We start from the raw sequence: 16353 nt of genomic DNA, 5'->3' as shown, positions 1-16353 counted from the left end.
CGAGCAGGAGACATGCAGATAAAAGGTGTCTGAGTCAGGAATGGCTGAGATGCATTAAAGCAATTTTCTTCAAAAAGAAAAGCAGGACCAATTTATTAGCTTGGATGCCATCACTATTGATACAACGCTAAATAAGATTGCAGACTGTTGAACCTTGAACCCACTGTTTCAAAGAATAATGATGTATGTATATTTCCCCTGTATTAAAATGACCTCTTAAAAATGAGGCAGGTTTTCCCAGCATCATTTGATTCTTACAAAACTGGGTTTATAGCACTATAGAATGGGGGTGAGGAGAGAAAAGGCAACATTAATACTGCATTTCAATTCTTTTCTTTTAAATGAGATGGGGCAGAATTAAGAAGGCATTCAGGAGAGAAACCTACACTGCAGTCTTTTTGCTATCATGTGAAGCCCTTTTAATTTTCTCAGTCTTTCGAGTTTTAAGAACATGTTTTTGTGCTTTGCATATCTTTGATGCTACAGTTTTATACTGATGTTTTTTAAAATGTCGAAATACATTTTTTAAAAAATGTCCAGTAGCACCTTAGAGACCAACTAAGTTTGTTCTTGGTATGAGCTTTCGTGTGCATGCACACTTCTTCAGATACACTGAAACAGAAGTCACCAGACCCTTATATATAGTGGGAGGGTGGGGTGGGGTTTTTCTCAGGAGGGTAGGAGAAGATGGGTGATGGACTCAATGGGTATGGTAAACCTGCTGACGACTGAAATTAGTGCTACAGGAAAAAGCAAGGGATAGTATGCAGATGATTAGCATATGTAATGAGACAGTTGTTTTCTGCTGCTCCAGAGAAGCGGACACGGAGCAATGGATCCAAACTACAAGAAAGAAGATTCCACCTAAACATTAGGAAGAACTTCCTGACAGTAAGAGCTGTTCGACAGTGGAATTTGCTGCCAAGGAGTGTGGTGGAGTCTCCTTCTTTGAAGGTCTTTAAGCAGAGGCTTGACAACCATATGTCAGGAGTGCTCTGATGGTGTTTCCTGCTTGGCAGGGGGTTGGACTCGATGGCCCTTGTGGTCTATTCCAACTCTATGATTCTATGATTCTAGGAATCCAATATCTCTAATAAGACCAGGTCTCTCCATAGTTCCTGATTCATGTTACATTTTATATTTAATGGGCTTTAAAAAAAAACTGTGAAAATTTAATTCAGAAGTACTGAATTAAAACACTACAAATATAACCGCATTGTTGATTCAACCCCTGATTTTATATGAGAAGAACCTAAACACTGAAATAAGACCAGGTCAAAGTAAATTCACAGACTAAGAGAAAACATCCTGGCCATCAGATATAAGGAGTTGCCTTACACAAAGTCAAACCAGTGGTGAAACTAGCCAAGTATAATGGAGTCTGACTGGCAGTAGTTCTTCAATAGTCTTCTGCTTACTTGAGGTTCATTAACTAGAGATACCAAGAACTGAACCTAGAACCTTGCACATGCAAAACACATGCTTTAATTTTGTATGATGTTTCCCCTGAGCAGCACTATGGCACAGATCACAGCCACTGAAAATGCATCGGTAGAAGCAATAAATTTGAAAAAATATTTTCCTTCCCCAAGCATCCCACTAAAAGCACCACCATCATCATTCTGCCTGGCAGGACAACATATCTAATGGCTAACTGACATCTGTGCTGAGGCTACTACAGAGATGTGATGAGAGAGACAGTGAGGAATTTGCCTCTTATTTCTGCTTCTTCCAGAAACACCCGCAAATGTGAGCAGGAATGAGTGCTAACTTGATGATGTACTGCTGTGAACTCAACTTTCTGTCAATTCGCTGAACAAATTGTATCTGCCACTAGTGTTGAGTTTGAGAGGATTTATAATGACAACAGAGAAAGTGCTCTCTTGGTGTAGAAAAATACATTAAGATCGCATTAAAACTTTCTTACAAAATAAAAAATTGCAGCCAACTTTAAGCCCAAACAGATATGCTTATTGCACCCAATTGGTATCAATGCCCAGCAAAGGCCCAAGAGATTAAGATTTTTAGGAGACACCAAAATGCTACCGGTACTGGCCCTCGCCTTAATTCAGATGCTATCCAGTTACTGCAGAGACTGAATCGACACTCTTTGTTTTAAAAGGGATTTATGTTGTATTGTACTGGCAATAGTACTTTAAAGTTACAACATATTTGTCCTTTAGAAGTACATAAAAAATATATGAGCGACAATGTCAAATACTGGTGGCAATAGCTTTCGACCTACTGCTGACTCAGATTATTAAAACTTACAGAGGTGCTATCCGATGAATCATTGTTTTTTTCAACTTTATGCTTCTTGCTCTTCTTTTCTTTTTTATGTTTTTTTGAACGCTTCTCCTTTTTCTTCTTTTTGGTAACAGAATGTTCCTAAAGAAACACCGATATCAACACGTCAGGCTACAAGACTTGAAGGAATAAGGCACACCTGATTTTATGAAATAGCAATATGAATCTACATGTGAAATAAACATACATAGTGGTACCTTGGTTCTCAAACGCCTTGGTACTCAAATAACTTGGAACCTGAACGCTGCAAACCTGGAAGTAAGTGTTCCAGTTTGCGAACTTTTTTCAGAAGCCGAATGTGCTCCGTTTTGAGTTACACACTTCCGTTTTGAGTGTTACACTGGGATTTGTCTGTTTTTGCTATTTATTTTGCGTTTTTATTTCTGCGGCTCTTTTTGTTTTTGTGACTGTGTGGAACCCAGTTCAGCTACTGATTGACTGACTGTGTGACTGCAGTACATTCTTTATTGCTTTCGTTTTATGGATCAACGGTCTCATTAGATAGTAAAATTCATGTTAAATTGCTGTTTTAGGGGTTGTTCTTAAAAATCTGGAACGGATTAATCCATCTTGCATTATCTTCTATGGGAAAGCGCGCCTTGGGTTTTGGAACGCTCTGGTTTTGGAACGGCCTTCCGGAACAGAATAAGTTTGAGAACCAAGGTCCCACTGTATGTTGATATAAGTTGTAGCCAGTGCTGTGCAACCATTTTTCCAGAAGCTTCAAATTGTTATGATGAGATTTCCTGAATCGTATCCCAGATTAGATTAGCAGAGATTAACACAGTTTTGAAAAGTTAAACGAGAAGCTATAAGAGAGTCCACAGCTGCCTTCTGTGAGAAATTATACACATGTTCCGTTGAAGCGGGAAACTTCAATCCAGGAGATCTTGGGGGTTCAGGTGTCAGTCTTAAAGCTCATGCAGGTATATACAAGCAACCCATTTAAAAACAGTTACATACATCCTGTAAATGGAAATACCCAAAGATCACAGAAAAGGATCTTGCAGAAGATTTGTTTAAAATATTAATCTACTGGTTAAAGAAGCCTCCAACTTCTCCTATATGAATCACATGGTCCTTAATATCTTCTTCAGATGGCCTTCCCCAGTTGCCTCTGGCTTCAGAGATATAATAGACAATAATGAATAGAGAGCCTCTTATGTAAGTGATGCTTGTTTTGGCATTAGCCAAGAACTTTTTGATCCATTGTTTTTACTATTATTATACTGTTGGTGTTTTAATTTGAAATCTAGTGAAACTTTCTTTTTCATCCTGAAGTCACTGAGAATTTCAGCAGGTGGTATATTTTAGTTTTAGTTGGTTACCTATCAGGAAACAGACAGTTAAGCACGTTTGATATTTGCCTTTAAACCATTGTTACCTATCTGCATACCTTTGCAACAGGAACAAGTGAAAGCCTTTTTACAGAACAAATGAATACAACCGCAATGCCAAAAACAGCATCATTTTATATGATGCTGCTTTAGCATAGTCATTACACATTAATCACAAGTATTTATCAGTTGGTGTGACAAACATCACCTTTCCCAATTCCTCTAAACGTTCATTCACATCAGACAGCATCCATGTATCCTCCCCTCGCAGTCGCTTCAGTTCTTTGCGTCGCTCTTCTTTTTCATAATCTACTTTTGCCTTAATTAAGAGAAAAGGAGAAAAATCAACTTCACTTTGGTGAAATACAGTACTCTAATTCTGGGCAAGTATGCAACTTTGTTACTTTAATTTGACAGACCACTGGTGCATCAGAATAGCGATAACGGCTTTGTAAAAATAGAAGAATTACAGTCATTGCTTCTTCACTGAAAGCTGGACTAAGATCTGAAAAGTAACGTTATATCTGACCACACAAGCAAAAACTGAATTCCCAATCTAGTCTATTATAACAAAAACATAATTAAGTCATCCTGCAACACTTTAAAGATTCCGGGCCCATATTAAAAGCAGAGTTTGAGCATAAGTGCAAAATATGTATAAATTTCCCCATTTTCTTTTTTTGCAACATAAGCAAAGTGTTAGAGAGTGGATGCAGTGGAACAAGCAGAGCACCTGGTGGCTTATCAGCCAAAGAACAATGATTTATTGGGTCATCACTTCACTCACTCAACCAAGGAATGATAAAATGGCACTAACTTCCACCACGTTACCTCCTCACTCATTTTACAAAAGCTTTCACAAAAGTTCGCTATCTGGTCCTGTGAGCTACTGCACTGAAAAATAAATGCCTACAACAGAGTACAGACACTGCTATAGTACCTCTGGGGTACTATAGGTACAGTGGTACCTCTGGTTACGAACTTAATTCGTTCCGGAGGTCCGTTCTTAACTTGAAACCATTCTTAACCTGAGGTACCACTTTAGCTAATGGGGCCTCCTGCTGCCGCTGTGCCGCCACCGCACGATTTCTGTTCTCATCCTGGGACAAAGTTCTTAACCCAAGGTACTACTTCCAGGTTAGCGGAGTCTGTAACCCAAAGTGTTTGTAACCCGAGGTGTTTGTAAACCGAGGTACCACTGTACCAGTGCAACATTACAACCTGCAGTGCTGCACTGGGGCTGTAGGCTGATCTAGGTCTTTCTAACAGCAATGTAAATCAGCACTATTGCTATCTACAAAACCTTTACCAAATGGATAGCAGGGGTTATACATGCCGCAATACAAGTGCCCTCTTTAGAGATTCAGTCTGAATGCACAAGGGCTAGGCGTGTGTTGGGGGCTCAGGGCAAGCTAAACCTACAACATCTCAGTGTATGCTACCCCCGACACACCCAACCTTCACATCTTTAGCACAAAGGTTGGAAAGGGACTTCTAGGCATGATCAGTAGGATGCATTTAGAAGCGCTCCCATACTTTCTCACCCAAAGCAGAAAGGTAAGGTTAGAAGCAGACACGCCCAAGAAGGATGGAGGCATGCCCTGCCCAATTTTTGCCATCACGTCTTCAGGCTGACTTCCTGAAGAAGGGTAAGGAAAGGCAGTGGTGGGACAATGGCAACAAGGAAATCACACCAGACATCCTGATCAAATCAGGTGCCATCCTTAAAGCCACCAACTAATCTTGTACCTCAAGTAACTCTGTGCCCATCACAAATACACACACCCTCAGGACTCAGGAGGATTTGCTAGCAAAGATTTGGTCACCAGGTTTCAGGCCAGACTAGATGATACTGGTGATGTATAGCTCCTCCTCCTCCAACAAACAGCCCTATGCTGTTGCCTCCTCTCCCCACCCCACAAAAGATATCCAGTAATGCAAAATATGTGAGGCGACATCACTGTACTACAAATCTCCCTGCCTCATTAAATTAGCTGAGCACAGGCTGGAAAAAGCAATGGTGTGACCAAGTGGTTTATATTACTAGAAGTAACCGGGATGGGGGTGGGGAGGAGGATATGTGGGAGCTACCAATTACAAGCTTGGTCACTCAGGGATATTTCATTGAAATTAATGCCAGGCCAAAAACATAGTTCAGGTGTTAATCGCAGAACTGTGTACTACAGCGCTTTCTCTACCTACTCATAGAATCATAGAATCATAGAATCATAGAATCATAGAATCATAGAATAGAATCATAGAATCATAGAATCATAGAATCATAGAATCTTTATTCTTCTTTGGCGATCACTCGTAGCCAAGTAAGATTGTCTTCCATGAACACGGTCTTAACAGTGAGTCCATAAGTGAGTGTGGGTGTAGTTGATGGATGTTGATGTTGTCTACCTAGTGCCCTCTAGATCAGTGTTTCCCAACCTTTTTTGGGCAAAGGCACACTTGTTTGATGAAAAAAATCTCGAGGCACACCACCATTACAGCCCCGTGACGTCAGCGCGCAGCGTCACGCCGGGAGGGACGCACGAAAGTGTAAGTTTCAATTTTTTCCCTCCCCCTTGCCGGGGAACCTCCAAGCTTTGGGGGTGGGGGGGGAGGAGGCAGCAAAGCGAGGCAGGAAGGAGAGCGCGGCTTGGCTGGGTGAGCTTTGGCAGGGGCAGGGAATGAGAGCCGCGAGGCGGGCGCTGCGGACGGAGGCGCTGCCCGCCGAGCTCGCAGGCAGCCAGGCAGGCAGACGGCGAGAGCCCCGCGCTGGGCAGCCTCTCCTCGCCGCCGCCGCCCCGCCTCTCGCCGCCCGCCTCGCCCGCCTCCCTCCAGGCAACATCTCGCGGCACACCAGGCAACATCTCGCGGCACACTAGTGTGCCGTGGAACAGTGGTTGGGAAACACTGCTCTAGATGATATTAGGCTCCTACTCCCATCAGCCCAGTCGAGAAGGTCAATGGTCAAGGAGGATGACAGCTGTAGTCCAACAACATTTGGAGGCCACTATGGCTGCATTGTGGGTTAAACCACAGAGCCTAGGACTTGCCGATCAGAAGGCCAGCGGTTCGAATCCCCGCAACGGGGTAAGCTCCCGTTGCTCGGTCCCAGCTCCTGCCCACCTAGCAGTTCGAAAGCACATCAAAGTGCAAGTAGATAAATAGGTACCGCTCCGGCGGGAAGGTAAACGGTGTTTCCGTGCACTGCTCTGGTTCGCCAGAAGCGGCTTAGTCCTGCTGGCCACATGACCCGGAAGCTGTACGCCAGCTCCCTCGGCCAATAAAGCAATATGAGCGCCACAACCCCAGAGTCGGTCACGACTGGACCTAATGGTCAGGGGTCCCTTTACCTTTTATGGCTGCATTATACATGTTTCATTCCTAAATTACAGTATTCCATCAGTCCCACATCCAGGTCTGTTACACTTTCATTTAAACTAGCCCCTTGAAAACTTTTTTCGTCCAGACTAAAGCAGAAACAAAAATCAGGCAGTGACCTCTTGTTCCATTAGCCTAATACAATCACACAAAGCTTACTGACATCAATCTCTTTCTTCCCTTCTGTATTTTATAATTAAATCCCCCTGCTAGTTGCTGGTTTCTTTCCTGTGGTACAAAAGCCAAGCCTAATTACTTCACATTTTTCAACTCTCACCCGGTGCAAGCTTTTCATTCTAAGCCAGAGCTCATTAGTGCTGTCCAATACCGCAGAAATACCTGCCAATTTTCCTTTTGCCCTTACAGATTAATTTATACCTTCCAGTAATTTTGCCTCATGTCATGAGCCTGGCTGCATTTAACTTCTATTGTTCCAGGCACAATAGGAAGTCTAAAGCTTTAAATGCACCTCACAGATGTGCGCACACAAATGCACAAATGTATCAACAGGAACTTCTAGTAGCTAGGTTTGCTGTTGAATAAGTGGAATGGCCTCTAGAGATTCTTAAACACTTTCTGAGAGGACATACCAAGATAACAGAAGGTCATGTCTGGAATGTGTCAATGAATTCCAGCTCCTGACTCACTATTTTCACAACATAATCTTCAAAGTTCATGACAACACAACCTCACATTGCAAGAACCATGATCAGCTATATAACCTTTGGCATAAACCAACCATATTTCGTGCTTTGGCTACGAAAGTGTATATTTCAGTACCTATCCAGTCACTTATGCTGATAAAAGATCAACTACTAGCTTTAAAAAAAATGTATTTCAATAATGCTGAATGCCACTCCATGAGAAACTGAACAGGTATAGATCACAGGAAGCCAGCAGTTTACGTAGGGGTTACATTCCAAGGATTGCGCCTAAAGTCAAAATCGTGTATAGTCAAAACACACTGGGTTCAATGGTGGGTGGGACTGCCAAAGCCATTTTCCTCAGAACATCCCATTTTCCACCCCCTTTTTAATTTTATCTTTTACCATGCACGTAAAGCTGAATGTACACAAGTTAAATGTGTGTAAATTGTGGGCTTTCTGTGCAGTCCTATCTGGGTGAGAGATGGAAAGAGAGTGGTCCTCCGGTACCCGCAGCTCTGGAAAAGGCATCTCCCTTCTCTTCCAGTGTGCTTCAGAATGACATACATCAGAACATACATCAGAATGATATATGCACACTAAGCTTCTGGCACTTCCTCAGCAAGAAGAGTGAGACATCATAGAGCTAATCTACTGTTTATTTACACACTATGTACAGACAAAAGCATAATAGTGTCCGTTCTCTCCAGCTCCGAGAGAACAAACAGAACAAATAAAAGTGAAAGTACATTACAGAGGAAGACATAAGACTGTCTTCTGTTTCCCACACTTGTCCCAGACAGGCATGTGATTTACAACAATCTCATCTGCAGCATCGAAGGAGTGAAATTGCTAACACTTGTTTAATACTAAATTGCCCTAGGTGGAAGTGGATAAATAGGCTGCCTATAAATTATGCTTAATTGCTGCCATGAGCGAGATTCACCTAACCAGCCACATCAGTGGAAGCTCTGTGCAAGGACTTCCACTTGCGCAATGGGGCTTTCCTCCCCTCACACACCAAAATTGGCTTGTGGGGGCTTGGAGAAACCCTAGAATAGCACGTAAGCAGGGAGAGAGAGGACTCATTCCATCTGGCAAGCTGCAGTGCTTGCGCAGACAGAACAATGAGAAGAGTACAATGTTGTATTCCACCCTATGAATTTTTGTACACCCAAAGTTTGCTTTGTAATAATTGGAGGGTTGGGAATAAGATGTCTTCTCGGTATAGTGAGTGGTAACTACAGAGCAGTTGCTGCAACAGTGGGACCACATTCCCCTCCAACTTCTGCACTCTCATCTGTCGGGGTGCGCGCAAGCAACCTGAGACTTCTCCTAAATGGAAGCCCTCGCTGCTCTTCCCTCTTCAGGCCCCTCTTGGCTCTAGGAGACAGAGAGGTGAGAGGGATGGCAGGGATTTGACTAGCCTGTCACTCACCTGAACAGCCTTTTTCCTCTGACATGTCCTGTGTGCTCATCTCCATCTCTGATGGCTCTGACCATACTTTTTCCCCCTCCCTGCCTTGCAGGCAGCGCCAAAGCCCATAAATCACTGTCCTCCTCTCCTGGAGGAAGAAGAGACTCTAGAAACCCCACTGTGCAGGCAGGTGGAAAAACTAGTACATTTTAAAAGCAAAAAAACCCAGAAAATGGAACACCATTATATTCCATTATTTGGAGGACAAAATGTTAACTATTTGACTATGTTCACCTCTGCAAATGAATATAGAAGCCACTCTAGAAAGTTCTTGCGTAAACAGAACGAATCTAACAAAGATGGAGACAAAAGGACACTTTTAAAAATGCTTTCAAAACCCCTTCTCTATGAAATTTCAGTGAAAATCACCATTTCACCACCATTTGGCAAAGGAATATTATGGTCTATTAAATCCTGCACAAAAGCTCCAATATCTCTATGGAGTGAGAGGCATTTTTCATAAAATTATAGCTATATTCCTGAGAGAGTTGACATAGTTCTCAGAAGCATTGCTAAACCTCACATTTTTCACAAGCAGGATAGAAAAAGAATTTCTAATGCACTTGAAGGAACAGTAAAATACACTACAATTTCTATCTGCTGCAACACTGGCTGAGATACAAAGGGCTCCGAGAGGACCAGTAGCATTTAAAAACAATGATTTACAGGGTTATTGTGATGCCACACCATATCAAACAAACTGCTTTTAAAACTCCTCTCGCTCTTAAAAATGGTATATCCTGTAAGGCCATGGCAGGTGGGGGGGAAACGTTTAAGCCAAAACAGAAGTCAAATCCCTCTCAGCCACAAATAACTAATAGATCTTGAGATCTAAGCCATTGCCTGCTCACACCATAGTTCAGTTACAATGTAAATAAAAATTAAGTGCAAATACATCACATCTTCTCAAACACAGATCATATATAGAATTCATAAGCAAATCTACAAAGGATAGGCAGAAGGAGAAAACATAGTGACTTGGACTGTCAAACAGGAACCTTTTAATTACTGAATAATTGGAATTCAGTTCTAATAAATAAACCCCAGGTGCTTTAAGTCTGTTTTGTTACTTTTATATTTAATACTAATAACTTAATTATTTGTTAAATTCTACAATATTATGCACAATACATGAGAGTCAGGTTGACTGAGCTCTATGGAGATTACCTCCAAGAAAATACACACAAGTACTAATCTCATGATTTCCTGTCTAACAGGCTAAAGCAGATCCTACACAGCTATTTTTTTATTTTTGTATGAAATGTCAATTCAAAATTAAACCTGGTCATTGCATTTGTTTCCACAGTAATCAGATGCCTTCAGAAATACTAGTACAGGTGCTGAAAGTGTCTGACAGCACCAGCTGATGCACCCATGATGACATCCCTCAGGCATCACAACTGTTTTCAAAAAATACTCTGGTAATTGCAATTCTACTAAACCAGTCTCTATTTTGATGCCCCAATCCAAACCAATGAGCTAAACACAACCAAGCATTGTCACTTTCTCTTTCACACATTCTGATCTTCTCCAGGGTAGAAACTCTGTTCTAAATAGCCTTTCCCCAAGGCAGAAAGGCAATCTGCACTAAAGGATTTTTTAATCTGCCATGTTGCAACATCCCTAGCAAACTTCAGTATTCAGCCCCATGCCACCTTGCATTTATCAGGTATGAAGGCCATTTGAACAAAGCTGCTTGGATCGTGTGTTTTGCATACTGCCATCATTTAAACGAGAAAAAACAAACCAAGAAAACTGTTGCTTTTAAGAGCACAACTATGGGTTACAGCAGTCAGGGGACCTTTTCTGAAGACAGCATCCTTGCATCGTGTTTTCCCACTAACATGTAGCATCACTTATCCCAAATCATGATATTTTATTTCTCTTCACGCCATGGGCTGCCACTAGCAGGAATGGGGAAAACATGTGCTATCACAACATGGAGTAAATAATCCAATATGTTGTGGAAGAGAAGGAGAACTCAACTTGGGAGTGCCTTTTCTACCACTGTAATCCTATACACTCCACTGCTTTGCGGCTAAACTCGATTCATGAGAAAGGCTTTGGGAGCAAACCCTGAGGAAAAATCTGTAGCTGCTGCCTTTCAGGACATCTTCAGGAGAAGAAAAAGCTAAGAAGTAAACCCTACACAATTCCAGAGTGGAGTCCCTAAGATGGTTGGATGGCGCCTTGTATGCCTCCTTCCAACAATTCCTGCAGTCAAGCTAGAGCCAAATGTATTGCTCTGCTTTCCTTTGCACATCACCAAGGCCGAAAGGGTGGGGACTTGTCATATGGGCAGCCCAGGCTTGTGCCCCACAGAGGTCATCTGCAACTATCATCTGAGACCCATCACCATGGTCCCCATCAACAAGAGGTCAGAAGCTGGAAACACAAGACTGGTCCTTTTCAGTGGTAGCTCCCCACTTATGGGGAATGCTCCACCCAGGGATGCCTTATGAGGAACGGCTAAGGGAGCTGGGCATGTTTAGCCTGGAGAAGAGGAGGTTAAGGGGTGATATGATAGCCATGTTCAAATATATAAAAGGATGTCACATAGAGGAGGGAGAAAGGTTGTTTTCTGCTGCTCCAGAGAAGCGGACACGGAGCAATGGATCCAAACTACAAGAAAGAAGATTCCACCTAAACATTAGGAAGAACTTCCTGACAGTAAGAGCTGTTCGACAGTGGAATTTGCTGCCAAGGAGTGTGGTGGAGTCTCCTTCTTTGGAGGTCTTTAAGCAGAGGCTTGACAACCATATGTCAGGAGTGCTCTGATGGTGTTTCCTGCTTGGCAGGGGGTTGGACTCAATGGCTCTTGTGGTCTCTTCCAACTCTATGATTCTATGATTCAGGGAGGATCACCATTTTGATTAATTTTTAGGCACCTGGCAAAACTTTTTCTTTTTACCTGGACTTTTCACCCTTATTTGAAGGGTCTCAAGAACCTGTGACCTCTTTTAATGGGGCAGGTTCCATAAGACCTCTCTTTTATTGGAATAGATTTTTTAAAGCCTTTTCATTGGCTTGCTTCTTTTAAATGGTTCTAGCAGTAATACTGTGCTGTAAGTCATTTTGAGTCACTTTTATGAGTAAAGCAAGTAATAAATATAAATAATTATAACGAAGTTGGATGTCATCACCCCCAGATTCGCCTCCCAACAGCTTCATATAGATGTGAAACAGAATGTATGACAAGATCAATCTCTACTGAATATCTCCCCCAAAGGATAAATCCCACAGAACCAACCGACAATCAACCAAAGCTATCCTCATATTACTTGTGCTTTTCTTAACATTTTCCAGCCCTCCAGCTTCCTTTTTAAGGTGTGGAAACTAGTACTGTACACAGCACTTCAAGTTCAGTCACAACATAGATGTGCATGGTGGCATTATGACATCGGTAGCTTTGTTTTTAATCCCTTTCCTAACAATCCTTAACACACAATTCATCTATTTGGTGCACGTGCATTCACCACACTGGACAAAATTATGAGCGGGGGGGGGGGGATTTACAAACAATTTCTTTCACACAAGTAACTTTTGTGTAGGAAAGCTTTGTGATGTACAAAGCAACTCTTAGGACCGGTTGACCCCTAGTACAGTAGTACGTTCCAGAGCCCCGTTCGCATGCAGAAGCGAACGCAACTTGCGTCCGGAGGTCGTGATTTGCTGCTTCCACGCATGCGCGTGACGTCATTTTGATTGTCTGCGCATGCGCGAGCGGCGAAACCCTGAAGTAACACGCTCCATTACTTCCGGGTCACCGCAGCGTGCAACCCGAAAATACTTATCCCGAAGCTACTTCAACCTGAGGTATGACTTTAGGTGGAAATGCATACACAGAAACCATAGAAGTTCAGCTGATAAATGCGCAGGCGATAAACGTATATCCCGGCCCTGTGATCTTCGGATGAAGGGTGCTTCCTGAATTCAACTTAAAAAAATATAAGACCTAAGGATTCATAGATGGAGACAAACGTCCTCATGAAGATGTCCTAAATGTAAGAGGGCAGCCCCCAAAAAAGATAAACCCGCATTGGCTTGTCACTAGTTTTAACTGCAATTGCTCCTCTCCCACCTCCTCACCCAAGGACTCCTGGGAAGGGTGCTCAGAACTACCGCGCAGAGGTCCTTAGCCCAACTCCGAGAACTACATTTCCCAGAGTTCTCGGGGATACTTCCTGCAATCACAGAGGAATTTAAACATGTCCTGCCGTTGCAGAGAGCAGCTGTTCCGAAATAGGGAAATGGCCCTATTACCTGGGGGGGGGGGGGGCGCGATTCAAAACAAGGGCTGAAGGGGGGTAGGGGAGCGAGAACCTCATGTTATTTACACAATGAAGACAAAAAGGGGTGAAAAACGTCCCGTCGACGCTTGGATGGGGGCGGAGGGAAGAGAGAAAGAGAGGAGGAGAAGGAGGGTTCCTTCGGAAGTGGGGTGAGAACAGGGCCCAGCAACGGGCTGACAAGCCGAGCCGGTCCGTCACCTGCTGTAGCAGCGCCTCGCGGTGGCGGCGCCTCTCTTCCTTGCGCGCCGCCAGAGTCCTCTCGCTTTCAAACCCGGACGCCATGCTTGTTAAGGGAAAACGCCGAGCGCCGCCGTAAAGCAAACTGGCCCCTCTTTCCGGGTCCTGCACCCCGCGCTAGTACGCGTGCGCAAGCATGTAAAGAAGCGACGTAAAAAAAACTGCGAGGGACGGAGGGAGGAGCGAAAGGTTACGTCAATGGTCTCCTCCTCCTGCTTCTCGCGCGTGCTCAGTGTTCCTAGGCGTTGCCATGGAGCCCCTTTTTCCTGGTTGCCTGAAGGGCAGCGTTCGAACTGATGCCGTCCAGCAGCTGGATGCAGAGGCGCCACCAGCCTTGGTCAAATGAAGGAAACAGCCCAAGGCTTCATTAGGGAGTTACTGTTTTCCTTTCTCTTTAAAAAGAAAGAGAGGGAGATCATCTCAGCGGCATTATTTACTCATTACTATTTGTTACGTTTGTTAGTCGCTTTTTTTTCTTGCACAAGGCAAAACCCAAAGCAACTTGCAACCCAAAAAAACCAACCTCACATAAATACAGTGGTACCTCGGGTTACATACGCTTCAGGTTACAGACTCCACTAATCCAGAAATAGTGCTTCATGTTAAGAACTTTGCTTCAGGATGAGAACAGAAATCGTGTTCCGGGGGCGCAGCAGTAGCAGGAGGCCTCATTAGCTAAAGTGGTGCTTCAGGTTAAGAACAGTTTCAGGTTAAGAACGGACCTCCGGAACGAATTAAGTACTTAACCCGAGGTACCACTGTACGATAAAGCCAAGGAGAAGTGAAATGCATTGAAAACATCCCACCCAATGTTGGACCAAGACTGAGGCGATGTAGATTCAAAACCCCACTTCAACCATGAAGCTCACTAGGGGATACTGGACCTGTTACTCCCTCTTCACCTAACTTGCAGGGCTGTTATTAACATAAGGATGTTTGAAGAGAAGACAAGCTTCACAAGAAAATGTCGGTGGGTGGGTGGAATCTAGCTTAAATAATTTGAAAGATTTTCTAGAAAAATAGATGCCAGTACTCACCATGAAGTTGTTGCAGTAAGTGCCAAACTTTTTAACAACAACAAAAGAGGTGTCGGTACTGTGTGCCCTTGAGTGCCCCCTGAAAGGGTAGCAGTTTCTACAGTGTGTGTCCTTAAAGGTTAACTTTCAAGATATTTAAGCTAGGTTTCCCCCTTGACATTTTCTTGTGATGCTTGTCTTCTCTTCAAACACCCTTAGACACGTAACATTACACGTTGAAGTTGCTTCCCACTGCATATTTTAAAAACGATTTCCTCTTAGACACCTAATCACAAGGGGGTGGGCACAGAAGTTGGATTAGGCATCTGAGACCCAGATAATGTAACAGGGCTAATTATATACCATTCCATCGCAGCCACACATACTTTACTTTCAAATCCAAGTTGTTCCTTAGAGGTGTGGTTCTGAGTTGGCCAGGTTTTCTTTCTATCGCCCTCCACTGATTCAGGTAACTTATTGCAAGCATTGATCATGGAATCATTGAATTGTAGAGTTGGAAGGGACCTCAAGAGTCATGTAGTCCAATATCTTGCAATGCTAGGAATCTCAAATAGATCATACATGACAGATGGCTGCTCAACCTCTGCTTAAAAGCGTCCAATGAAGGAGAGTCCACAACCTCCCGAGGGAGACCAGTCCAACGTGGAACAGCTCTTATTACCAGAAAGTTCTTCCTGATGTTTAGTCAGAATCTCCTTCCTTGTAACTTGAAGCCATTGGTTTGAGTCCTACCCTCCAGAGCAGGAGAAAACAAGCTTGTTCCATCGTCCTTGTGACAGCCCTTCAGATATTTGAAGATGGCTATCATATCTCCCCTCAGTCTCTTCTTTTCCAGGCTTAACATACTCAGCTGTTCCTCATAAGGCTTGGATACATTCCAGCTTGTCAACATCCTTCATAAATTGTGGTGCCCAGAACTGGACACTGTATAACAGTGTCATCTGCAGATTTGATGACCATCCCCTCAATTCCTTCATCCAAGACATTTACAAAGATCTTGAACAACAATGGGCCCAGGACAGAACCCTGTAGCACCCCACTTGTCAGTTTTTTCCAGGATAATGCTTTAGTTCCAACATGGAGGAAATCCTAAAAGGAAGGGGTAGCCCCCAAATAGCCCAATGAGGACTGTGCATGCTCAGTGTCATGGAATGCCAGCTAACTGTTGGAGTGGGGGACAAAAAAAATGGAGGCAGGGAATAGAAAAGAAAAAAACATGAAGGCTGCAGAGCTGGCTGGTAGGAGCCCAAAACAGAAGCATATTTTGTTGCAGTGCCCTCTTGTAATTACAAATACTGTAGTTGCCTCAATAATCAGCAACATGATGAAGGTTTAAGAGGAGCTGGCCCAGGCTTGTAATAGGATTGCTCTCACTCAAATATTTATCCCACCTATTGCGTTTCTAAAACAATATAAAGGGCATTGTCAAAGTGTGAGGTGGTTAATCCTACTTATGTCATTTTTGAAGGGGAAAAATGTCCTGCAAGTCCTCCCTCAGGCTCTCTAATAACCATAGGAAAAGCATTTTTAATAATAAAAAAAAGATAAAGGGGAGGGAGAGGGCATTATTTCAACTGCCTGCTTTAAAAATCTTGCCTAAGTATAGATTCATGTTTACAAGAGGGTGACGTTTTGCTCACCTTTGCT

General features: G+C 43.2%; 1 protein-coding gene across 1 annotated transcript in view; it reads right to left on the bottom strand.

Annotated features, from left to right (window-relative positions):
- Nucleotides 1–13852, bottom strand: part of CWF19L2 (CWF19 like cell cycle control factor 2) — a 79752-nt gene extending 65900 nt beyond the window's left edge. Inside the window, exons 1-3 of the mRNA XM_081197625.1 lie at nucleotides 13631–13852; nucleotides 3853–3963; nucleotides 2272–2388 (exon numbers count right to left, since the gene is read on the bottom strand). Of these exons, the coding sequence (XP_081053751.1) occupies nucleotides 2272–2388; nucleotides 3853–3963; nucleotides 13631–13714 (312 nt within the window). The 5' untranslated portion in view covers nucleotides 13715–13852. The remainder of the gene's footprint in view (nucleotides 1–2271; nucleotides 2389–3852; nucleotides 3964–13630) is intronic.
- Nucleotides 13853–16353: the final 2501 nt, after the last annotated feature.

The sequence above is a fragment of the Podarcis bocagei genome (assembly GCF_964188305.1).
Source record: "Podarcis bocagei genome assembly, chromosome: 6".
NCBI lineage: Eukaryota > Metazoa > Chordata > Lepidosauria > Squamata > Lacertidae > Podarcis > Podarcis bocagei.
The sequence above is the reverse complement of the archived record's forward strand: the minus strand, read 5'-3'. Positions and strand labels throughout refer to the sequence as shown.